At 41.0% G+C, this 26627-nt stretch overlaps 1 protein-coding gene across 2 annotated transcripts in view; it reads left to right on the forward strand.

Moving 5' to 3' along the window:
* Window positions 1-26627, forward strand: part of rspo2 (R-spondin 2) — a 59064-nt gene that overhangs the window by 2188 nt on the left and 30249 nt on the right. For both annotated transcript variants that reach the window (XM_005741326.1, XM_005741325.1), the window contains exon 3: window positions 24269-24457. In XM_005741326.1, coding sequence (XP_005741383.1) covers window positions 24269-24457 — 189 coding nt within the window. The remainder of the gene's footprint in view (window positions 1-24268; window positions 24458-26627) is intronic.

Genomic DNA, 26627 nt, shown 5'->3' on the forward strand with positions numbered 1-26627 from the left:
GGGTTCATGTAAATTGTAAGGCAATCACATATTTAATCATATGCGCTGCGTGCCAGGGGGAACCTCCACACTCTGCAAGCCCTCCACTGCCCATCTGCAAATAATCAGGCAATCACTGCGGGGTACTGGCACACACACGTTTTTCAGCCCCTCTCTTTCTCTCTGCATCTCTCTCTCTCATTGCACCGTGCAACTTTTAGATAGCACACAAGATATGGAGTGCCATTTATGTGGTAAGAGCAGTGTTTCGCCCTTAAGAGCGCCTGTAATCTGCAGGGTTGGATGGTCAAGCAGCAAATCCAGCGGTGCACATTTGTCTTTAGGTGCCTCTTTATCTGTGCTGCTGTCTGTTTGTGTGTGAGGGAGAGTTCGGAGAGAGAAAGAAGGAAGAGAGCTGGGGGGTGGCCTAACCAGCGGGGACGAGATCAAAAGGTTAACTTACACATTTGACCTCAAGAACAGCTTCAGGCTGAGGACGATAAGCTACACACTGTTACCGCTCACTCTCAGAGCGGATGTTACACTTGTCATGCTAACCCCGTGCAAATATGCACAGGTTTGGCCTTTATTGTAATGTTTAAAGTATACGTGTGTGTTTGTGTGTGCGTCTGTATTGAGGGGGGTGGATATACAGCACTTTGGGCCAAAACTGCCATCCTAGCAAGCAGTGGGCAGTCAGCCAAGTCTTCAGTATTTGTTTCCTTCCTTTATTTATCACGGTTATATTGAAAGAAGCATGTGTAAGAGATCATTGTCCAATAGGCCTAGAAATGCTTGAATATTTTTCTAGCCCTCAAGGCTCCTGTGACAGTTTTATATACAGCCTGTCTGGCATGCACGGGGAAGCTATCCAAAGCTTTCAGGAGTGTTGAGACCCAGGCACGTTTAAAACTCAGTTTGGCCGTGCTCGGCTCCCCCAGGCAAAACTGCTGTAACGTGGAATGAAAGACATCCTGCGTAATTTACCAAACACTGATGAGTATAAACAAAAGAAAAGAGAGTTTTTTTTGCCACTGATATGCTATGGCGCACGTAGCCGCATAACTGAGCGAGGTGTAAGGAATGGAGATGCCATCATAATGAGGGGAATGGGGGCGGGCGGGTTTGTCAAGGAGTAACGCTGCCGTTGCATGTGACCCCCGGCGCGCGGTCAAGATTGGGATCTTTGTGTGGTTTTCTGGGCTGGTCTGGTGTCGCTCACTCACTGCATGGCATGAACCAGCCTCTTGTTTTGACTGTGGCAATTGTGCATATACACTTTAAAAAAAAAAAGAAGTAAAACAGATGACAGAATATATTAAATTTACACCTCCTTACCCCCTATCGTGCCCACTAGAAATAGGAAAATGATGCCAATGAGCCCTGCTATGATATCATAGCTAGACACAAGGGTATTACTTTTCATTTTTATTCTCTGGCTAATGATGCCACCTGCTGACTCCATAAAATCAGGCTCGAGTAGGAGCGCTGCCTGAAGGAACAGGGATACACAGTGGGGCCCTAAGCCGTTTTAACTGGTAATGAATAGGTAATGGCAGTCGAGAGTGGTGAAAAGTTGCCATGTGATACTGTTAACCCTTTGTGCATCAAGCCAGAAATCCCAAATTTGAATTCCCTGCAGGTCATAGCATGGTTCAGATCAGATTCAGCTGTGGAATCTGTTACTCAACTGTGTTAACTGGGTTCCCAGATGCTTGTTTTTTTGCGTGTTTTCTGTTGAAGGACCAAAGTGATTAGATTAAACCAATGCAGAGTTGGAGGGGGCGAGGCTAGAGATGCATGACACTTGCAGCATGGATGTGTTTGTGTGTGTGTGGGGGGGGAATATGGTTTTAGTGCTAAAAATCACAAGATGTTACTGAAAATGAGTGAAAACGTGATACTCTCAGGTAGTGGACTCTTCTTAACTGATTCTATGGTTTACTTTGATAATACAGCAAAAGTTTGGTGGATTTTCTTTTTAGATGCAGCTTAGCTACTTGCACATAGTGCGCTCTCTTTTCTGAGCCCTGCACATCAGCCTGTGGACCTGTGTGTGCTGAAAGCTTGCACAAAGTCCCAGGTTTGTGGGTGTAAGTGTTAATGTTGGAACACAGCACTTCAGCGCAATATAATCTGTTGATTAAGTGTTTAAGGGGAATGACAGGGAACGCTCCAAGAAGCTGCTTTTAAACCAACCCTCGCTAGTCTGGAAAAAAAGTGTGTGTGGAGGGAAAAAGCCTGATGGCACGTCTGTTAACAAGACCTTCTCACATGATGCCACTCTACTCCAGGTGATGTTAGCACTGCAGCCTCACTCGTCTGTTTTTTTTTCTTTCTTATTCCATAGCTAACACTTGAAAGTGTGTTTGTTTTATTCGTGTGAAGCACGGGATTGGTCTCCGAAAAATGCTGAAAAGCCATCGGATCTGATCTCAGCAGAGATCCGTCCTTCTCACTCACCATCCTTGGAGGTTGTGCTGAGGAGAGAGAGGAGGGGGCTTTTTAGGGGATGAGGAAGGCATATTTAAGCAGATCAGCTGGAAGCGGCTGAATGTGAACAGCATCACCTGAGAGGGATTACAGCGGGCTGAGTCTTGACCTGAGCTCGAGCTCCAGCGTCAAGGAACAGAGCTCTGTCTTTTTTCTCCCAGGCCCCGTCAGCTAAGCTTCGAGAAGTGTAAATCTTTGTGTGTGTGTGTGTTTGTGTGTGTCTGAGAGAGAGAGTGAGCGAGAGAGGAAGAGTACTGGCAGATACATGGACACCCTGCAGGTGCATGTTACCGATGATCAAGGGTCCACAACACACATCCTCTCCCTTCACCCACCCCAACTTCTTCAACTAATCATGTTCACGGTCTGTCTTGGGGATTATCGTGGCCATTAAGGACAATGATTCACTTATGCACTATATTGATAAATCACATTAGTCTGACCCAGCCTCCGAACTCTGTCGAAAGACTAGCTCCTCATCTGACCTGCACGTCGATCCCGGCCTGTAGTGCAGCTCCCACTTCAAGTCCCAGCGGTATCAGGTGAAGCCGGTGAAAGGCTCCTCAGTGCGTTCGTGCCATGCTACACTGCTGAAAAACCCCCAGCAAGAGGAAAAAACATGCAGTGGCATGAACTTTCTTCTGTAGGGAGACACAGATCTGGATTCTTTATTGGGCTCCACGACAAAGTAGGATGATCCGATCTGCTTTTTCTCCACTGTTTTACCATCTGAAAAATTCAGTAAATCCCAATGAATGAATTGAGTTTGCTGAATAACCTTTTTATTTATGAGCGTGTGATCGTGAGGTAGGAGATGTACTCATATTCGTCTATCAACTTCTTCCATCTCCAGATTCGGGCTCTCTTTCATAAATTCTCTCCCCACCTTTTTTGGCTTTTTTTTTTTGATAGGGAGGCTGGGTTGGAGGGTTAGGAGGGGGATACGCATGGGGATATTCCTTTCCAACTTTCAACTATTGTCATCTGAGGATCCCATATACTGGCAAAGCTAAATGCCAAACAGATGTTTTCAATTTTAGGCGATGTGTTACCACGCTGTAAAAATGTTTTCTTTTTTTTTTTCGGAAATGTGAAATAAAATAAAGCTATTATATAAAATCTTAGAACACACTCCATGTTTCCTCATGGTGACTGGAATCTCTCAGCAGCAGACAAAAACTACAGTGTCTGTCCAGAGTGTGAAGACTTTTTTTTGCATCCCTCACCTATGCCTGTTCCTTCGCAGCAATTACACCTTAATACGTTTCCTTATAAAGCTTCTAAATATGAGCAGCCAATTTGGTCCAATTCTCTCAAGTTTATTGGGCCATAAAAGATTCTAATGTTGGGAATCATTTCTAAGTGCCACACATAAAACAACAAAACAAAAAGAGTATTTAAAAAAAAACACATACAAGGTCCTTCCAGGTGGGAGAGCTGCCCAGAGCTGGGGATGGAGCCCCTCGAGCTTACACCAGAATGCATTTCCAGGCTGCTTACCTCTCACGTTACTAATACACACCTCTAAAAGAATCCAGTGAAGAGCTGTTTAGAGGTAATGATGTGAACACAATAGGCATCTATTGTGTTTTTTTTTTTCCTCAATGAATCTAATCATGGGAATTGTTAAAATGAGCCATTTCCCCTTTCGTTTTACACAAAACAAAGCATTAAAATTAGGCTTAAAGCTGGACATTTTAAGAAATGTGTTCATTCACATGAGTTAGATCATGCTTATGCCAGCAGCCAGTTCACTTAGTTTAGTGTAAGCGCTGAAAACAGTCAGTCTGACTCTGTCCAAAGGCAACAAAACCACACGCAAAGCTCACTAATTAACACAATGTAATTTAACACACTACAGAAAGTGTAAAAAATACACTTACACTAGTGGGATTTTATATTTTCCCTGTAACATCGGTTTGGGTTAAACTGCAGTAAACTACTGCACTTGGATTCGCTATTTGCAGTTATTCTAGTTTATTACAATTACATATGTATATACAGTATTCTTTAAGGTTTCTACAACAATGTAATTATTATTAAAAAATTGTAAAATGGTGTAAATATTTATGTACTGTTTTATTAGCTGACAGACTGCTGCTGTATGTTCACATAATACACATAGCAGTGATACCTAATGTTCTCATGACCTCCACGAAAAAAAGGAATAGGTTGAGTGTTGAGCTGTCCTATCACATTTTAAGAAGCATAAAAACTTGTATAAAAACATACATTTCCTTCTTTACATGTTGATTATTTTCCTATTTTCCTTCTTCTAGTTATTACATGAAATTAGGCCAGTGGTGCTCAAACTTTTACATCATTCCTCACACGGCAGGAAGAAATACTTTCACGCCCCATCTAAACAAAACAATGACAGAAAAGCAGCTTTATTCATAAGATCAACTCATTCACAATGAATCCTTCAGTAACTTTTGTTTTAAACAAACAACTGTAACTTTTGTCACTAGACTGCTTCATTCGTCTGCACCACTTCTTCAAAAAAGCAACAAGTTAAACAGAATGTCAACATTCCCAAACATGGAAAAATAAAGTTGAGTCTTAGCCTTATAAAAAAGAAATCCAGAAACTTGTGAACAGAGATGAAAAATATAGGATTTAGTGAGAGTTTAATACTTTTCACTCTTAGTGGCTGCAGTGAGCCTGTTTTTGACTGCAGAGCTGTGGCGGGGCGTGGTCTGCGGCACGGCTGCGGGGGAGGCAGACGCACCTGAGCGGCTTAAAACAGAATTAAGTCGGTCCTGTTGTTGTATGTAGGCTGTAGCCGAAACGCTTCAGCTGCGTGCGTAAGGCGACAGCCGCAATAAAGAAGCGTACTGAAAAGTGCGAACATGTGGCCGGGTCTGTTGTGCGCCAATCCTGGGTTTCGGCACCACTGTAAATGATGCACGACAGACCTGACCACATGTTCGCACTTTTCAGTACACTTCTTTATTGCGGCTGTCGACTTACACACGCGGGTGCAGCTTTTCAGCGGATGCGCATATTATTAACGTAACTGCCGCAAATTTCTTTGTTCCGCAGTAAAAGGGATTCCGATGTTAAACCTGACTTTTCTGCCAGGTAACTTGCGCCCCACCTGCCAGAACTGTGGGTCCCACCAGCTGGGCGCGACACACACTTTGAGAACCATTGAATTAGGCTAGCTTCAGGCTAGCTGTAAGCTAGCTTGAGTCTGATGATAAGTTTTATGTTAAACGTCCAGATATCAAAAGTATATCGATAGAAATCGTCACTTTTGGAAAACGTACATAGCATACATAATAGAATATTGAGCACATTTATCACATCGTGTGCTTTTATCACTCCAATATGTGAAATGGTCAGGGTTAGGGTGCCCTTAGTCAACACTACACAGCATAAAATGACAAACTGAAAGCAAAAAATGTGTTTTCACAACACATAACATGTAATTTTCCTTAAGATATTTTATGAATATTCCATTTCTTTATAGCCGGCTGGCTCTAAATGTTTAGAGGATCATTTAGGGCCCAAGAGCCTTTGGAAGGAAGATTAATGTATAGTGTTTCTAGAAAAAGCCACACTCAGTATGTGCTCTTGTTTACCATATTGATATGATCCTTTGTGTGCGTGTTGACTAGTACCTACTTTGCATTGATCTGCAAAGCCCGGAAATCTGAAACTCAAGGAGGCCCCTTGAGAAAATACACCAGCATGTACAGAAACAAACACACACACACACTGACTCGAGTTTGGTGCTAAGGTCTGCTTCAATGCCTGTTAGAATGGCTCTAACAAGAAGGAGGCATGGGGCTCTCTGATTGCTACCCCCGTGCCCAGCCCACCCCTTAACACTCGACAGATGGACAAGACTCCTTCTTTTTTTTTCTCCCCCCCTCCCTTCTTTTATGGGACCTCTAATTATGCTTACATGCCACATCAAAATAAAGCTCAGCATGTAATGCCTTTGGTATGGAGAGGAAGTGAGCTGGTCAGATGCAATAAAGCGTCTCTCTGCGGCGCGTCTGTAATTTGGTGGCCTGAGTATGGACACGGAGAGGTAAAGGTAGGGAAGTCCCCACTGCCGCCTGCTGAGTGCGTGGTGCGGTACAGCCATCTATGGAGTGGCACTGAGGTGCTTTATTGAAGAACGCTCAACAAAATCCGCTTTTCTTGCTATCTTGGTTTGCCAGTATCATTGTATACTGTGTGAAAGACAAAACCAACGCACTTTCAATTACATGTAACCGTGACAAGATATTTTACCCCCACCCTTGATGCATCGTTGGCGGGGACTGTAAGCACCCTCTGTTATGGCTTTGTTATGGTTTTGGCTGAGGTTGAGGTTAATGTTGGTAATTGGGCACCCTCAGACTAAATAAGGACTTGCCTGTGGAATTAGGCTTGGACTAGTTGAGACAAGAGCTTTGAATGATACAACGTGTCATGCTTAGACCGGATTTTTTATTTTATTTTTTGGTTTTGTTTTCCTGGCCATGGAGCTGTGTTGAGGCTGGCCTGTGCTTCTGTCATCTAACTCTCAAGCCTCATGGTGTGAGGAGAGGAAGGCCTCATAGCTGCCTGTGGAGTGCAGAAGCACCCGGTGTGTTTTTAATCAGAAACAGGGCTGGGAGTCATTACTGGGCCTTGATGCTTAGCTCATTGTCTCTTTGACTCCGTCTGTGGAGAGAAAGGAAGGCAGAGGACGAGGAGGAGGAAACAGACCAACAGCAACGTAGCCTGCGTGTCGGATTTAAAAAGGTCTTAGAGGGTCATACCCTGTAGACTTATGAGGTCGGGGTAGAAGGAGCAAAAAGGAGTGATGGGAACAGAGAGTGCACGATAGAGGAAGGATTGGATAAGATCTGGTCTGTCTCTTATCAGAGCAAAGCAACAAGATTGTAGGTCAATCTTGTAATGGAAGCTATAGTAACAGCAACATTAGCCTCAAGGCAGTGAAGTGTACTTCTTCTCCTGTCAGATTTATTCAGTCTCACACCCCAATACTTGTCACTCAGCTTGATGAGCTGTGAGATTATATCCGAGATAACAGAGCACCTCTGTGTGTCTTTAAACTCCTCGCTAAACGGCTAGCATCCTAGCTGTCAAACTGTAAGTATGTACGCTCAGTATCTGAGCTCATTCCCAACCTTGAGCTTGGAAAAACAAAACATCTGTGTTGGCTTTTTTTAAGTTTTCGCTCAATGAGTTTCTTTAGTGCCGCAGGTGTGACTCTCCATGGGGAGCTGGTTATTTGTTGGAAAAAGGATGTGTTTTCGACATAAAATCCCCCCGAGCCTTCCCAAATAACAGTGTTTTATTTTTATATGTGCTTATTTTATCAGAATTGACAGGTTTGGAACATGCAGCATGTGATACTAGCAATGAATGGGCTCTTTATAGATGGGATCTGTAGTTGGCTTCTTCCTGTGAATTTCACAATAAAAGTCACCAACATGTACACTGTGTGACTGATGTACATAAAATTGCTACACTCTCATTTAACATTTTAGGATTAAAATTAATATTTTATTTGACTAGTTATGAAAAATATTTTTTCTGAATAAATTTGATCCCTATTTGTATTAAGAATGTCAAATTACATAGAAAATTCTGCTTATACACTGTTTTGGTGAAAAGAAAAAAAAAGAAGAAAAAAAAGAAAACAAAATGAAAAAAGAAACTTTCATTAACTATAAAAATGAATGAAATTGGTTTAATCAATAATTAAACTATTTATTTGTTTATTTATTTATTTATTTAGTATTTTACTGTAAAAGTAACCCTAGACATTGGTTTGGTTAAATGAAGCATAAACTTTTATTCCATCTAAAGGCCACAAGATGGCAATAGCTGTGGTTGCAAAACGACTTCCAGTCACAATTAAGTTTAATTAAGTTTTCTGTCTTTACCTCTGCAAACACTTTCCTGGTGGGTTTATGGGCTCAGTCACTCATTTTGGGACGTATTGAATAGAAAACTGTCTCATTTGCAAATCTTTGTCATACTTTGTTTAAAAAAGAAGGATTATCCATGCTCATTGGCTGCCAACTCATTATTGACAACTCACATGCCAAAGAGCAGTTTCACAGTCAGGTGTGCACCTCCTCAACACATCTGATTTTTATTTCTTTAAACCAAGACGATGACAGTGAAAATGCTAATCTTGAGGCTTTAAAACAAGACTTCAGAAACCAGTGGATGATATCCATCCTTTAAACTGTCTATGAATGACGCCCAAAGACAAAGAAAGTTACACTAAATATTACACTAATGTAATAGTGTGATGTCATGTAACGACAGTATTTTTTAGCTGTTCTCTCTAGAAGCAGATATAAATAATTATGTTAGCCTTGTAGCTTCATTCACTCATTTTCACTGACTATCCTTCGAGCACGAGTAGTTGCCCCTTTTCATGAAACACCAGTACTAGCAATCAACAGGCTCTCTGTAAATGCTCTCTGTTGTGGGCTTCTTCCTCTTCATGCATTTCACAATAAAAGTCATTGACATACACACTTTAACCCAGTGTGAGAAAGAAAACAAATTAATTTTAAACTGAAGCAGTAATAGGAAGCATGTGCATTTTCCCACGCGTGCAGAACAAATCTGGTTTAAGGTGTGATTGAACAATCGAAGTACCAAAACTAACTTTTGCTATCTAGACTTTCCAGCTGTCCGGTTAAATCATTAGTGATCAGTTTGAGATTTGTTTTTGACCGTGTGACAAATACCAGAGTAGCAAGTTCTTTTTACTGTGCTGGGGTCTCTGCAAACTTCTACAGAATATATGCAACACTTAAGCTGCTAATGTCAGTCCTTGTAAATTTTTTAAGCCAGGCAGATTTTACGCACTAAGTTTCTAGTTGTTTACTTCTTCGCTTTGCTTAAAAATAGGGATTGTTTCATCAAATACCAATTCAGTCCATTGTTAGTCTAAAAGATATTCCTTAAAGCAGCTTCATTGTAAGCACTGCAGCAGTAAGGTTTATTTCTGACAGTCTAAGTGGGCTACACTTGGACCGGATGTCCTCCTGTGATTGGCCTAGATATTGCTTACAAATATTAGGAAAAACCTGGCTGAATGACTGACAAATTAACAAATGAAAATGCATCCATGTGGGACTCACAGAATAGGTTGATGCTTTAAATGACTAGAGCAAATTGTGAAGTCTCTGAGATTTTGAAGCAGTTTGTTGGAGCGCGCTCTCGATTATCCCCGAACTAATATGAGAACGACAAGTTAGGTGTAGTTTCCTCCCCTCTCAGTCAAATCTACACTTTGGGTAACGCTGTCCGTCACTGAATGAGATGCAGTCCCATTTGTTTCACAGAATGGGCACAGCTGTGTTCACTGTAATACAGTTCATTTTGTTGTATTGTATGCATCGTTGTATTTTGTGGTCGGGGGCATTTTTGTCGCTGTTTGTCTTGTTGTTGTTTTTTCCTCTGGCTGCATGCCACATGGGCTTTGGACACAAATGCACACGCACACACACGAGTGAAAGTCTAATTGTGGGAGAAAATTTTTAAGCTGTTATGATTTTAATGCAGCGCATTTTTATGTTGCGCCTTGTCAAACAGCACATCAATTGTGGTGACTGCCTTTGACTTTTCTTTCTCCATTAGGGTTTCTCACTAATCTTGTTTTAGGATGCAGACAATGAGACATGACTGTGGTAGAGACAAATGCTAGACAGAGTAGTATAAGCTTCAAAAGAACAAAAAAAAAAGAAAGAAAGAGGTCCATTAACATTTGTCAAATTCCTTCACCCTCCCCCCACCCCCTTCTAGTTATGCACTTGTGTTACATCTTGGCTGACTTCTCCTTAACTGGATATTATTTGATTTGGAGTAGTGCCAGGGCTCAGGAGCATGCGGCCTTAGCTGTGTAAACAGCTGTCACCAGCAGGAGTCATAACGAATAGGTATCTGTGGACAAGGGTCATGTGTAGTTTATATGTTTACCAGCTAATGGCTTCAGAGATGGTACCGCCTTGGTGCGGTAATGAACACTAGTGAAGTGTAATGGACAGCATGGGGCTGCTTAGCATCAGCAATGACGATGAGTGCACACATTTGTATTCAAAGGCTGAAAGCCTTAGTGAAATATAATAAGAAAAATAAATGATCTCACCTCAACATTTATTTGATATATGTAACAAAGAAGATACTGAATCTTTATTGAGTTGATTTGCTCATAGCTGTAGCAGCAAACGCAGCGGCGTGCAGGTAAAAGGCGGGCACAGCCATTCAATCCATTCATCTGTCTCCATTGCATGTAATGATAGACTTGACAACCCTCCTACCACCCAGAGGGTTTTGGATGCGAGTATCGGCTTCTTAAATCTTATTGAAACATCTAACACATACCTTGGAAGCCTGTGTTCTTTTTTTTGTTTTGTTTTTTTTGGGTGCAGTAGTCAAATACTGAAGAGCACGTGCAGTATTCGGGCTGAAAGAAAATTCAGCTACAGCAAAATGCCCCCCTCCTTCATGTGTTATGAAAGCATTTATTCCAAGGTTCTCTCAAAAGGCAATATAAGAAAAGAAACATGTCCTCCCGCGGGCTGAGTCCTGGCCTCTCAGAGCCAACACAAGCCGGTTTCTGTTAAGAAATCTGGGCAGTGCCAACCATTCAGGTGCCGGTTTGTGGTGGTGCGAAAACACGAGGCCAGATGTGACCCAGGCACCTGCTACAGGAGCAGGCGGCTCTATGCAAAACTGTACATCGCAGACTTGAGAAGTACCTCAGATGAACTTCTCTTTAAAGATTCTTTGTGTATGTGTGCGCTTTCTGGTAATTAAGTTAAAGAGAACTTAACAAAATAATGGCAGCTTTAGTGAAAGAAATATAAGTCTCAGCCTTCTAATGACCTGTGCTGTGACCATTTCTCTCGTCGCAAAGCTGGCAGCAGGCAGTTAAGTGAGAAAACAAACAAGGTTGCGGTATTTTCCCGTGAAAAAGTCGATATTGGATCCAGTCCAGTTTTTCTTTTTTTGACAGAGAGAGAAAAGTGTGGCTTTGATGTTTAGGAGTTTTAGGTTTTTTTTCAGTGTCAGGCACCACAACTGAAAGCGAGACCAGGTCTTTGCCATTTGCCCCCTGTGGTGCTCTCCACTTTTGACCCCGGTAAGCACTTCAGATCTCCCTTTTGGCCTCAGCGGGTGAAGTGCGAGTGTGAAGTAGTATCTTGTTAAGCACTTAATAAGGAAGAATTTTTCAACAGCTGTTCATGTTCTTTTCGTTTTTTTCTCTTTTTTTTTTAATGATAAATGACTTGATTCAAACACATTCTGTGAAAATGAAGATTCCATCAGGTGGCAGCTCTTTGCTCCTGCTCCCGTCTCCCAAAATTTGGCTACCCCTAAGAAAATAAATAATGAAACTTTGTGAGGCGAACAGAAAATGTCAAAGCTTTTAGTAACTGGCTGATTTATGCGAGTCCTCACAATTGGCAATCTTTTCCTGAATCTAACATTCAGTGTGTTTTCTTAACGTCCAAAACCAGTGAAAAGAAACCAGTATGTTTCTTTTCACTGTTCCTTTAAACTTTCATTCTTTTTCATTTAAGATAAAAAATACTGTATGTTTTTTTTTAAAGTTCCTTAGCAGAATAATTGTATATAAAACATGATTAAGTTACACAATACAGTGGAACCCCGACTTACGAATACCCCATTGAACGAAATAATTCAAGTTACGAAGGCACTGAACGGCAATATTTCTGCCCGTGTTACAGCAAAATGTCCGTGTTACGAAATCCGCTGGCTCTGATTGGCCGAGCCCAGAATGCCCAGAATGCCTTCCGAATGATGTGACAACCCCTTGGCTTTCGTAATTGCGCTTCGCTGTTCCACTTGAACGACATATTATTATTCTAGTTAGCAATTAGCCTATAGCCTATCGTTCAGCATCGCCTCACTCAAAAGGCGCAATGGGTGCTTCGACTTACGAAACTTTTTGACTTACGGAAGACCCTCGGGAACGAATTCATTTCGTAAGTCGGGGTTCCACTGTATAGAATTTAATATTAAAACCTATATTTGTATAGAATATTAAGATGACCCCTCCTGCGACCTGCTCTGACACTAAAACAAAGTCACAATTATCCATGAGGAAACAAAACTCCTGTTTTGTTATAATCTGAATATGTGACTTTTGTACTTTATCTTCGTATAACCAGCATTTCTTAAACTGTGCGGTGTATGGGGCACAGTGCGTCATTTATATTAAAGTCATCGTCATCATTATCTGATCAATATTTCATATCCAACTGAAGTTGCATATAGTGTGTTTAACTTGATAGGAGAACTTTTATTTTACACCTTTGACCTTGAGTAATGGTCACAAAAAAAAACAAGTTAGCATATCTTGACCATCTTAAGTTGAGGCTAATAAATGTTTTTGAGAGAGAGTAAGTTTGTATAATTTAAAGTAAAGCCAAGTAATCAAATTTTACAATGATGGAATTTGCCCTACCTTCAGCTACTATTCACTAACACTAATTCCACAATTTACTGTAATTGCTAAACATTTAAAAAGCGTGAAAGTAAGCTAATTTTTTCAAGTAAAAATCTGAGCTTTTAATACAGCATTGATGGCAATTTCTTATATTTTTATTTCAGAGTTCCACTTTTAGCAGTTCATTGTGATCCATCCAGCTTTTTCTACTTAAAAAAATAATTTATTTTCCCAGCTTTGTGAGCCAGCGATAGGAAGTAACAAACCCTTAAGTTTACGGTCTGTTTTTGCGTGACACTTCAGCAAAAGATGATTATCTTCCATCTGGAGCTCCAAAAATATGTTTCTGGCAAGTACGAAAAAGTCCTGTCCAAGTTTTTTTGTTTTTCAGATGTGTGAGCTAGAAGTGGAGATGAGTTTAGTCAAGGTGATGACACATGGGGAGGGGAGGGGAGCGTGTGCACGGGTTAGGGCGGGAGAGATGGAGCAGAAGCTACATGGGGTGCAAATATGCCAAATTTGCCCGATGACTTTGCTGATCCCTGTGATGTCCTCGGTCGCCTCCTGCACTGGGAAAACCCACAGCCAAGTCCCACCCAGCGGTGTAAGAGTGTGTATTTGTGTGTGGAGGTGCGTGTGTGAGTGAATTACTAGACTACCCACACGGTGAGCTACAGGTGTGAAAATTAGGTGTGAGGTTTATGTGTGATAAATTACCAACATGTGGCCTAATCACAGCCACTCCACCTTTCCCTCCACCCAGCTTTTTCCCCTCAGCCATTTCTTCCTTCTGTTCTGAGAACACATTTTTCCCACAGCTTGAGTGAATTTGAGGGAGTGTAAATACTGAACTATACAAATTCCAAATGGGTTTCTTTCTTTTGGGAATTACTTCTTATTTTGCATGTCTTATACTTCATAAGTAGTTTATGCTCTTTCAGTCAGTGTCAAAAACTGTTAATGTACTGACACTCCTGATATCAGACTGCCTAGATGTTCACTAGGTTATCAGTTATCAGCTTCTCCTCATTTCTTTATATTTTGTTAGGAAAATGGGGAATGGGTGCTGTGATTCACTGAAATGTAAAACAAAAACAAAGTTTGTACAGTTCTAACAAGCCTGAAAGTCAATGGTATGACCATCTTTATTCTTCAGCACAGCCTGAACTCTCTTAGGCAAGCTTTCTTAGAACTTCTTTAAGCAGTCTTCAGGAATAACTCCCCAGGGATCTTGAAAGACATTCAAAGCTCTTCTTTGGATGTTGGCTCTTGGATCTCTCACTGCTTCACTAACGTTTAGGTCTGGGCTCTGGGGAGGCCAGTCAATGACTGATAGTGTACCATTGTATGTTTTACCATCCATGTATGCTTGTGTTGCATTGGCAGTGTGTTTGGGATTTGCTGCCAATCAGACACTTGTCAGATGATTTTTGCATAGTGGATCAAAGTTCGACTGTACTTTTCTGCATGTATAATTCCAACAATTTTGATAAACATCACTGGCTTAACTGCAGCCCAAAACCATGACAGATGGCTGTAGACACTCACTGTTGTACCTCTCTCCCGATGTCCTCCATAGATGTGATTTGATACAATGATTTGATCAAAACACTACATCATCACTACAAAAAACCTGTTTCCACTGATTATCAGTCCAGTTCTTTTGTAATTTGGCAAAAAAATAAATAAAAATCAGATTTTTCCTCTCTGTTTGCCTTCTTTAATAATGGCTTCTTGACAGCCACACTTCCACTGACACCATTTCTGATGAGGCTTCAGTGGACAGTACATGGATCAACTCAAGGGCCCAGTGCATCTCTGCACACCATGCTGAGATATGCCAGATTTTCAGCTATAATCTCTTTGGGAATCAAAAATACTGTTTTATTTCTGGATTTTACTTTAGAAGTGGGACGAAAATTATATGTTTTTGTGACAAGCTGCTAGTAACAAAGTCCTTAAGGACACTATTAAAACTGTCGCCTGGCTAAGTTGTCTGTTATGTATCGACACACTCGCTTGATTTAGGTGCGTTTTTTTTATGCTCGAATAATTTGTCATTGTTAAGTAGCTTCGCAAAAAGCAAAAAACACATCTGAGAATTATCTGGTACAAGGGCTGAAAATGGACCATCATCTGCAATTAGCTTACTACATACCTTGCCGTGTTTGAATGATGCAGATTTTTTTTTTTAAACTGTATTTTGCAACCACATCCTGGACAATTAATCTAATCCTTTCCAAATGTGCTATGCATCACCTCTGGAGTCTCACGAATAAAAAAACCATAAAACGATTTATTATACTCCATGTAGTTTTGCAACTAAAGGTCAATGTGTTGGCACAAATTTACGTAGAGGTCCATAATTCATCCAGGCCAGTCCTTTTAAAAGAAAAGCATAAAAATGTCCACATTCCATCACCTCACTGGTTTAAACAACATGTTTGCTATTGATAAAATCTCCAATATCCAACTGCTTGTTTGTTAATGTGCTCCGAACCTGTCGATTTCACTCGGCACCATCGTTAGTCTGGTGTGAGTTACTGAAAATGGGTTGAAATAACTCTGGTGTTTCACAAGAACATCATCACCTTTTGTTGAAATTTTGAAAAAAGATAGACAAGAAGAAGCAATGGAGCCAGCAAGAAATGCAAACCACATGTTCATCTCATGGTGCCTGTTTAGGGGGTGATAAAGTCCATCTTCGTGACTCATCAATTAACTCCTGCAGTGCCCCAGTGATTAAATATGACAAGATCCTTTTGCACCTGCACTGGCCAGTCCTAGTGTAAATGTATAAAACAAGTATTAACCACCAAGAGAATGAAAAACAGATGATGACCCATCACAGGCAGCAGACAGGTTGATTTTTTTTTTTTTTTCCATTTTTACTGAAACAATGGCAAGAAAGAGAACAGATTTCATGTGCATTAAATAGGGAATATTTTGTGCATTTAATAGTGTCAAAGTGCTACAATTAACACTGTTGTTTTTGGTTCATTTTTTTCTAAACCACTTTAATTAAAGCTGTGCTGTAAATCTATAGAATATACCAAAAATAAAATAGGCCCATAAATGCAGCGTTCCTAACAAATGCTTTTTAAAGTGTCACAACTCTTTTAGAATTGACTTTTTTTGTTTTCTTACTCCACTGGAACAAAAGTTTAACATGATTAGAGGTTTGCATTGTTTCACTGCATTGTTTAAATAATGCTGACACGGACTGAAAACAGATATTCTGCTGTTTTCATGGCAAGGCAAAATTGTAAAACATTTATGGGACCGCAACCCACAATGAAGAGGCGATGCCGTTAGTTGACCACCACATCAAGGTCATTCTGTTTTTTCCCCCTCTCATATATGACCAGCTTTTGAGCAGCTTTCCACTGGCTGAAGGGTGTAAGTGTCCATCACTGTGGTTGAAAGTGTGAAAACACTGCGAGAGGCAGGTTAGTGATTCATCTTTTATTACGAATTTCCAAACAGGAATTACAAGGTCTCTTTCACATCAAGGAATCCAGATGTTGTGTCTGACCCGAATAAGGGACTTAAGTCTTAAAGATATTAGGAAGTGAACTAACTTGGGGTCTTCATACAGACTTGAAAGGAGTGCAAGGTTGAGAGTTCGACTGGACAGATGGGCTAAAGGTGCAGAGTGTTTCCAGATAATCTTGGAAGCACTCTCAATGTATCTCTATTTGACCAGCTGCAAAATCAGGAAGGACATTCAAATCACACTTTGAATGAACTTGGAACCTTGTTGCATTAAAAATGTTGCTTTGAAGACTGTGTTCACAGTGACTTTGGTGCATAATAATGGTGATAAAACAGTAGTAGATGGAGTCATAGATTCTTGGCAGCCTTGCTTTTATATACCGGTAGGAATATAACCAGAACAACAGCAGGTGTTGAGCTTCCTTTTGCAAAGGGTTGTGTTGCAGGGGAGTTAAACTCATTGACGCAGACTCACTCAGACTGATTACAGCATGTTTCTGTCTATCTGCATTTATAAATTAGATGCTAGTCTAAGAGTGGTTGCAATTAGTCTGTGTTGAGCCGCAATGGTTTGTAGACAGGTTGCCTCCCACCAGGCAACCTGAGTAAATCCCTTGTCGTTAAATGATGTTTGAGGATGTTGACTGCTCAATCTCTGGGTGACCTGTTGTTCATACTCTCATTCGGTTGCAAACAGCAGAAAAAAAATCAACCACCAAGTTTTCCTAGTCACAAAGAGGTTGTTGTCCTGTTTTTACTCTGACGTGACAGAGACATAGAGACATAGAGCTAGGCCACATTGAATTTTAAAGCTGCAAAACAACCAACATTCCCTTGAAAGCTCACTAGGCTATTTAATGTGTTTTATCTTGTGTAATCATGTTGAATCTATGCGTGTACAGCAAATAAATTGTCTTTTTATGGGAAGTTTGAAACGTATGTATGTCTTGGCTGAGCGCAGTAAATAGGGAAACCACCAGAGACTCTAACATGTTAGTTCTCATGTACACATTAACCCTACCAGTATCAATCTTGTTATTTAACTCTCAGAAAAAACACAAACAGAAAAAAAACACTTCAAAAAATTGTTAAAATGTCAAACTATTCCTTCCATTCATTTGCATCTGTGGTTATCCAGTGAGTCAAATCTATTTTTCTCACCTGCATGGCACTGTGGCCCGACCTGTTGAGTCACACCAAATTAAATTAGTTTGACTTTTTGTTTTATTACGCACTAAAAAGTGTTGCCTTCAGGTTGCCATTTTTCCACTTGCCTGTTTGAACCATAGCTGCCTGTTTTACCCATTCGCCATTACATTAACAACCACGCTTTTAAGTGAGGGTTCAAATCCCCGAGCTGCCTGCGTCGCACGGTGGATCTGTGTCACAAGAACACTTTGGCTGGGGCTAATATGTCTGACAGCAAAATGTGTTTGCTCAGTCTCATGCTGCAAAATCATTATAAGCAGCAGGACTGTCCCAAATTATAAACATGTGCTTACAGTATGATCTGTTAAAGTAAACCGGGGGGAAAAAGGCATAGATCCTAAAACCTGACTGTTTCCAGCTGGAACAGAGTCAGAGGCAAGTCCAATATATTTTCTGCTAAATTGGAACAGAAATGCGCCTTCAGCACACAGGCCCAAAGTACCCCCCTCTTTTACCCCTTCTGCTTTTACTCCGCAATTTTTTAGCTAAGTGCGACTTCCAAATTCATGACAAAGTCACGGGCCCGAAAAGCAGGTCGTTTGATGTCATTTTCCATGCTCGAACAATGTTGAGATGTTACAACCGCTTGTGAACTGCGGGTGCGAGGGCTGACACTGCTACAGCTATGGAGCGTAATCCTCGATAGTTTGGTGGTTTGAAGAGATCCAGAAAGTGGCTGCTTTGCTCCTTCTGGTACGATTCGCCGCCAGTCAGCTGGAGGCTGCTGCGCTGTCCTGTATATGCCCTTTCCTTGTCCCATGCTTTCTCTTTTTTCCCCTTAAGTGGAACAGCAGTAAGCTTATACCAGCATTTAAGGGGAACAAGTGAGGTAGACAATAAACAATAATAGTCCCAGTGCCACGAGGAAAGCGTATAATTCTGTTGGTGAATGTGGCGCTTTCCACATGAGAGTGCAAGTCTTTGTGACCTGCTGCTACTCCAAAAGCTGAGGTTTTCCATCACTGCCTCTTGACCATGTGACATTTATGGATAATATAGATGAAGCGGCTGATATATTTTTGCCGTGTTACTGGATGATGTCAAGATTCCCCGTATGTATATATGTGTCCTGCACTGTAAAGTGCCTTTTCCAAATAATGGACAGTGTGCTGGATAGCTGCATTCACAGTCTGCATTATTAGATTTACATACCAGGGGCCCTTGGAGAAATGAAGCAGAACTATGAGAATAGAAAGAGTTGTGTTTTAATATAAGCACCAGTCTTCAGTTTTGCTGAGTTCGGAATTCACCACCGTGTTATGATACCGATACAAGTCTGCAGCATTTCTGCATCACCTCAGCAGTTAACCGGGACACGCTTTTTGCTAGCCCACTCTCTGGTTTTTTATTTAGTGCTTGGTTAAAATGACAGGTGTCAAGGTAAACTATGGTCTGTTACTTTTTGCTGAGTGAATGACACTGTGACTTGAACTGAGGAGCCGAGGCATGAAACAGAATCATGTTACTGCTTTGTTCTAAATGTTGTTGGCCACAGACAACAAAAAAAAATCCTTGCATCTGAAAATGACATCCCAAAAAACATAAATACAAGGATCCTATGAAAATTAAAGGAAATGAAAATAAAATGTATATCTTTAAGGGCCTGAAAATGGTTACAGAGAATCAGTCTTCATCAGTAATGACCTAAGATTTGTTAACAAAGTCAATCTAAAAAAAAGACCTAAATCACTGAAGCCTACTAAAACATGTCTTTTGTTCTTTTTGTGAAGTTCACCGCTCTTGAAGAAACACAAAAATTATATGCAGTTTGCCTTGTTAGGGGTTTGGAGTGCAGAAAGTTGGAATCTTTCAATATGAATGTATTCATGGGTAACAGTAGGTAGGTGAGTGCAAGGCAGGAAGTTAGCTGACCGTGGGTGGAACCTCATGGCGTATGCTGATGGTTTTGGCAGCCATGAGCATAATCTGTCACGCTGGCTTTGGACTCATAAAAATCTACCTGCAATGGAGTTTGTGTTTTTTTTTTTTCAACTTGATCTTAAAGCAGCCCTAATTACTCTTGAGCTGCATGCAGTTAAATTTCCCAGGCTGCAAAACGAAAGCTGCCGCGCTCCAAACACGCTGTCATTCTTATGCTGTGACTCTAACTGTTGTTCGACAAACTTAAGATGAACAGCATACATACTTAATAGCAGGTTTATAAAACACGTTCTCTTGCAGCCTTGACCACTTGATTAGCATAGCTATGACTCTTGACTGGGTACTTTCCCAGTCGAATATGTGAGTGGCATCCTATAGTAGATGCATAACTGATGGATGAAGTCAAGAAAGTCAGTTGCGCTAGTTAGCTGTTACTGCTTCTACTCCTATGTATTTACTTTTATGGCCAAACTTCCTGTATGGGATCTTAATGAAGGGTAATCTTGATCTTGTGGCTTCTTCTACTTTGACATGAGATTTAAAAGATAGATTTGGCAGATTTTAGAGCATATTGACAGCGCTAATGCTAGCCAAACATGTAAACTTGCGTTACAAGACCTGTCATCTCCACTGTAATTGTAACCAACCATTCAATACATTTTCACAGCACTGTATTTTTGTGTTGGGGCATCAAGTTGGTCATTCCTCATGTGGAGAAGGTTGATGTCTAAGTAATGCAATTCAAGGGGATTCCAGAATAACACCCTGCCTTTGTCACTCTCAGAAACCTTTAAGCTAACTGCTATTGATCTAAAATAAAACAGGTGTTGGAACTGCATGGCATATTTCACTGTAACATGATCAATTTTAATTTTGGTGATTATTATATTTTTATAACATGAGAGTATTTCCAAACTGGCTGCCATCTCACTCTAGAGAAGACAGCCCACAAGATGCCAGGTGCAGTTGGGTTTTTGGATAGTTAGTTGGATAGAAGCATGAAGCATGAAGAAAAAGAAAATCCTCTGTAAATTAGCTGAAAGGACACTGCTTAGTGGCACACTGGAAAGTACACTTTCTGACAAAGGTTAAATAAGGTTTGGGCCAGTCTTGCGCTCATATTGTAAGCTACATATGTAGCTATAATTAGCAGGTCTTTAACTTAATTTAGTATAAATATTGGGGCATAGGGAAACAGCATAATCATAATCTAGCCATATCAATAATCTGTCCAGAAATTTATAAATTATTTATAAATTAACTTGCCATGTACTGTGTTTAAACTTTGGACAGTTTTTGTAATGAGGAAAGTTAGATCTTGCTAAGCTAACTGGCTTCTGCTTTATACTTGCACACAGACGTAATCTTCTCCAAACTGCCAGCATTTTCTTTTAAAAATGTACCCATTATGTAAATTCTCTTTATAAATGCAAATGATTTCAAGGTATTTTCCTCCCTCGGGACTTACCAGGGTTTAGCTGTCACAGTACATTTGTGAAGGCTGAGGTAGACGATATGTGAGGGGTCCTTCATGTGGTTCCTGTATGAGAACAGCAACTTTGCACAGCGCTCTGCCTTGTAGACATGACACATTGAGGCACTTATTAAGTTTTTGTATTAAAATGTCCTTGTGGAGGCTTTTTCAGCAATGTTCGTATGGATTTGGGCTTTTGTAAATAGAGTACTTGAAGCCCAGGGGGATCTTTACTCAGCTGTCAGAAGTGGGAACTGCGAATTTGTTTTGTTTCACGTAATAAGCACTTTGTGGTTGAAATCGTAAACGACATCACTTTATCATGTGAAAGGAGTGGTGCTTTTAATGATGTGCAGTCCTCTCCCGAAGTCTCAAAATACATACCGTATACGTTAAACCTGGTATCCATAATGAGATGTTGACCACTCGGTCCATTTGTTCTACATCTGTGGGTCAGTTTAATTTCAAAGTGACTGACAGAAGAAGAGCATGGGCGTGAAGAACAGAAGAAGAACATGGAACATGTGTCTGAACACACTTAGCATTAAGATAGACTGGGTTTAAGTAGACCTGGTGTCTGAAAATAGGAAAGACATAATATGCCAAAAGAAAAAGGGACCACATTTACAATTTGGAACATATTCTCTAGCAAACTAACTATACGGTCCTCCCAAATTAAATTAAACTGCTGTAATATATGGAGATGTCTGTTAATTTACTTTTCAGTATCTTTTCTTCTGCTCTAAGTACATTTGGATGTTTTTCTTAAGAATGGCTGAAACCTGCTGGCAGTCGGCAGATTGATGTAAAGTGCACTAGACATTATGCCGGTAGTGTGGGACGTGAGTTGGACAGCGTAGCTCCAGACACTGTGAATTGTGGCCTCTTTCCTGACATACCTGTGGCCTAAACCTCCAAACCTTTCCACAGACGCACACACACAAGCTAATCTCCCCAAGATCTGGACCAAAAGAGTTTCTCTCCACTGCCTTCAGCCTTTCCTTCCCTACTTTCCCCATAGTCATATGGTAATTCCAGGACACGGGAAATGCTTCATTCAAACAGCATATACTGCGCTGTCCTCACTTGCCGTCACCGTGAGATTAGCAACAAGCAGAAACAACGGAGAGCAAAGAATGAGCGGGAACTTTGAGCCAGGCTCATCAAAAGGCCTTTCAATAACTATAATTTCTCTGTTGATTGACCTGCCAATGGTCTGGGATGACCACAGGCCCGGATAGTGTTTTTCTTTCATTCTTGTTAGGATAGTTTTGTTAGCATAGTGTTAAGAGGTTTGAGCCCGCTTGAAACGCGCTGCAGAAAAAAACTTTTTCCAGCCTGACAGGTTTACCTTTGCCAAGTTGGCTTTCCTTTTCTGTCAGTGCTATGCTCAGATTTAGCAAGGGCAGACGGGAGTACATGTGACTGGTTTAATGCGAATGTCAGTTTGCTGTAAATGCACCCAGATTGTGTATTCTACAGGAATATATGGTTGAGTATTGAGGTTGGGTCTAATGATGCAGTTTAGTCTTACAGAATGGAAGGATTGACAGAATGAAATATGAGATATATTCGGGGGAGTGATTCTCGTGATAGCGATAGCGTTACCTGACGGGAAATAGAAGTCGGCTTTAAGTTCCTGCACGTTATTATAGCACTTTCTGTAAGGTAAGGAAAGCACTTGACATTTGTCCAGTTGTACTAGATGCTAGGTAAGGCGCACCTGTATCCGCCAGATGACTTTGAGGATGCCGTCTTGGAGCTGCATTGGCACAACTAAAACGTTGGATTGACAGTTGAATATAAGACACGATTTTCCATCTGAGAATTGGAAGAGCCAACGCTAGTATTAATTTGGGGTTTTCATTCATGTCTTACTGAGCAAGTGCTGACTGGAGATGAACCATCCCCAGTCTGTGTGATGAATGGAGTTGGAGCGCACATCACGGCGCTGCTGTGATCGATGGAGTGTCGCTGTAAACCTCATCCCTAAAGACCATCAGAGACACATTCTGATTAGCACTTAATCTTACTTCCATCCACTCTGGCTTCAGGAATATGAGCACAGTTTGGCAGAGCCAGCATACCTCTCTAAAGACTGTCTCCCAGCGCTCCAACAAAACAAATGAAAAAAAGATGAGACCAAGGCAGCCTCCGACATGCGCTGACTTATTTTTTACATGATTACAAACTGATGCTTGCAATGGGCCCACTTAGCTCTCACTTTTTCTGGTTGAATCCCTTCAGAGAAATCTAATATGTGGATCTATGGCCAGTAATGCAGGCATGCTCTGCTCTGTCTCTCAGGCTGTCCAGCTTGCTACACAGTGTTTTATTAAGCGTTGTGGTAGGTCGCACAGTATAAGCACCGCTGTTACCCAGTCCCTGCCTGTGATATTCAAGACTTGGCTTGAAGAACATCTGAAGTGTCTCTCGTTTGGAATGGCCCGAGGATATTTTCCTGTAAACGGGATGCTAAGGAGTTTAGATTGAAAGTCACTTATTGTAGAAAGGACTGTCTTTTTACTGGCTCCTTTGTCTTCCACAGGCAACTCGAGCTGAGGCTAGAGCCGCTGTGGTTCTGGGGGCTTTCATCGGCTGTCTCAACACAATCGTTTAGGAGGCCAGCTCTGACCAGAATTAATGCAATATTCACATTCATAACCAATCAGCATTCGAACGCTGAGAGGCGAACTAGAGTTTGCATGAATGACAAATTGTTGAATTGGACATATTTACTATGAATTGAAGGATATCCTGCTGATATATCTATTATGGTTGTTTGGGTTTTTACTCTTGTACTTAGGTATTATTCTAACGGTCAGCCCTCCCACAGTTGAGTGTGTTGCCTCTTGTTCACCCCGTCCCTGTCACAGGGTGAACTTACGGTCATCCGCAGATGAGTAATGATACAAGGATCTGAAGGAATCCTGCTTCTTTGTTGCTGGTTCAGAATAAACAGCCATCCGAACCACCGTGGAAGTTACATCTTCCAGCGGTAGTCGAGCTAACAGAAGCACTGACCTCACACACACACACACGCACTGAAAATAAAAATTATTTTTTGTGTCTGATGATCATTGATTGATGATGGTAAATTCACTGTTCAATAAAGGATCGATCACAAATGCTGATTTCAGAAAGTTTTTAGGAAATATAAATCTGTGTGTTTTGTGTGAACAAAATCTTTGATCGAAAAAAAGTGACAGATTCTTGCGGATTCTAATCAACTCTTGCTCCTATGTCACCCTCTTTCTTCCCCCCACCCCCCCTGTTTGTCCTTCCTGCAGCTAGCTATGGTGCGTACCCCATCTGTAAAGGCTGCTCGGTGTGCTCCAGGGATAACGGCTGTGTGAACTGCCAGCCCAAACTGTTCCTGTTTCTGCGGAGGGAGAGGATGAGGCAGTATGGGGAGTGTCTTCACGACTGTCCGGCCGGATACTACGGCATGCGCAGCCCCGAACTCAACATGTGCTCCAGTAAGATCCTATCGAGTTTAACCTACCCAGCATCCCTCATACACTCCACCTTCACTCCCCAAAATCTCCTTCCACCCTCGGCTCCCTAGCCAGACATACAATACCACCTCCCATTTTCCCACAGCGAATGATTTATTGCGACTTACTCAGAGGAGACGCACATGCCTGACAATTTGAACGGCTCATCCGTTCACACAGGTGGATGTAACTGGTGAAGCCTTGTCTTAGCAGCCTCTGTAACGCGAGGTTGTCTGAAGGCATGAAATCGAACCACAAATGCAACCAAAATGCAAATGCAATTAGGCCAAAACTAGCTTTAGGGCCACATTAAACAGCAGTACGGTAAAGCAGTCCTTTTCGAGATACTATGCAATATGGAGAAAGATGTTTATATGTTAGAATAAGGGAAGGAAACTTACTTGCTTTAACGACTGATTGCCGGAGCTTGTGGATTGAGGTTTTCATTAGACAGTGTAATTTCTTGGAAGTCAAAGAAATTTTTTTTGCCTGTGAACAGAAAGCAGGCCACCCACCAATATATTGTGCATTGACTGGAGAGTTTGATTAAGAAAAGTAAAGCATAAAAGTGGCACTACACCTTAGACTAATATTGTATTTAGTATTTAGAGGAAGGCAATATAATTCAGAACTTGACTTACTTTTATTTACTGTTTGAGTAATGAAACCATATTAAATATCCCCTCATCATTAGGCATATTAGTGTTTTGGACCACACCTTTGGTCTTACATACTCTAGATTATACTATTAACAATAGCTCGTCAATCAAATATGTCCTTCTCCTCTTCATGTTTCACTTTCGTAACTTAACCTTTACGAACGTGAAATATGGCCGGAGAGAAATAGAGAGGACCTTTATAGGTGTTGGCTGAGTGTTTCATATAAAAACAGTGGAACTTAAATCCTAGGCCAAACTTCTGACAGGCGTACTGAAATTAAGTCCCAGATGAGGATGTCCGTACCTTTGCCTCTGACATGCAGCAACCGTAGCCCATCTAGATGCAAATATATAGATTGGCTCATTTTGATATTAAAATAAAAGCATATTACAGCCAAATTACCAATTTCCTTTTTCTTCAAGCCATAAACGGCCTCTATTGAAAGTGAAACTTCAGTGTCCAGAAATCTGGCAGTGGAACATCAGCGCATGTTCATTTTTACCTGGTCAGGTTGTGATTCTTCATCAGTCTTTGAGGCTTTGTTCAGAAATTAGTACTATAAAAGGTTCAAAATATAAATTCATGAATGAATTTAAAATTAACCTTTTTCTTAATTACTAACAGTGTTTTGTGGGTCAGCCTGTTCCCATTCTTACCAAACATAAAGCTAAACCTTTACTAACTAAATAAAATTAAAAATATTGAGGAAATACATTGAGATTGAGATTATTCGAAATGGGCGGTTTTTCCTTTTTGTAGGATGTTTTTTTGGATTTAGGATAACAAGATCACAAAAGGTTTGCAGAAATATCCTGTAGTGCAGTTTGAAACTTTGAACGTCTCTTTTAGCAGACTGCTGGTATCAATTGGATACCCACAAACAAAACCCTTGCTCTTTGCATGCTCATAGTTCATCAGTTTTCCCACATTAGAGGCAAAATCCCAAAGGCTCCAAAGTCACTTTATCCCATTTTCATTACTCAGAGAAAGCTAAAAGTGAAAGACATCTTGTTTTTTGGTCGAAGAGAAAAAAAAAAGTCTTTTAAAACGTTACTTTTTAACCCTGCTTTCCTGACTGCACCGCCCCACACAGGCTGAATTTTGACTTTAACGGATCCTGATGTGTGGGAAGTTAATCTGGATCACTGGCCATGCAAACTGCTCATAGAACAACATCTTGTATTGTCATGTAGCATCAGACTTTAATGCGAGAACTACTTTGATGTGATCGCTGCTTCAGCTGTGGCTCTCTAATCCGGTTTCCTATTCGAGTCTCACTCTCAACTGCGCTCTGTGTGTCATTTCCACTAAACAGCTGGCATCCGATCATTTTATTGCGGACATTTTATCGACTTGGAAGGTAATATTTGTGAGCTAATGCAGGCAACTGGAACTCAGACACAGTGGACATGAATGGCGATGATGAGGGGTTCTCTGTGCCCTGTTTCTTTGGTGTTTTTTAAGCACTGCCTCTGAAATCACTTAGAGGACA

This window comes from Pundamilia nyererei, unplaced genomic scaffold (genome assembly GCF_000239375.1).
Source record: "Pundamilia nyererei isolate P.nyererei 1_Seehausen unplaced genomic scaffold, PunNye1.0 scaffold00109, whole genome shotgun sequence".
In the NCBI taxonomy this organism is placed as follows: Eukaryota; Metazoa; Chordata; class Actinopteri; order Cichliformes; family Cichlidae; genus Pundamilia; species Pundamilia nyererei.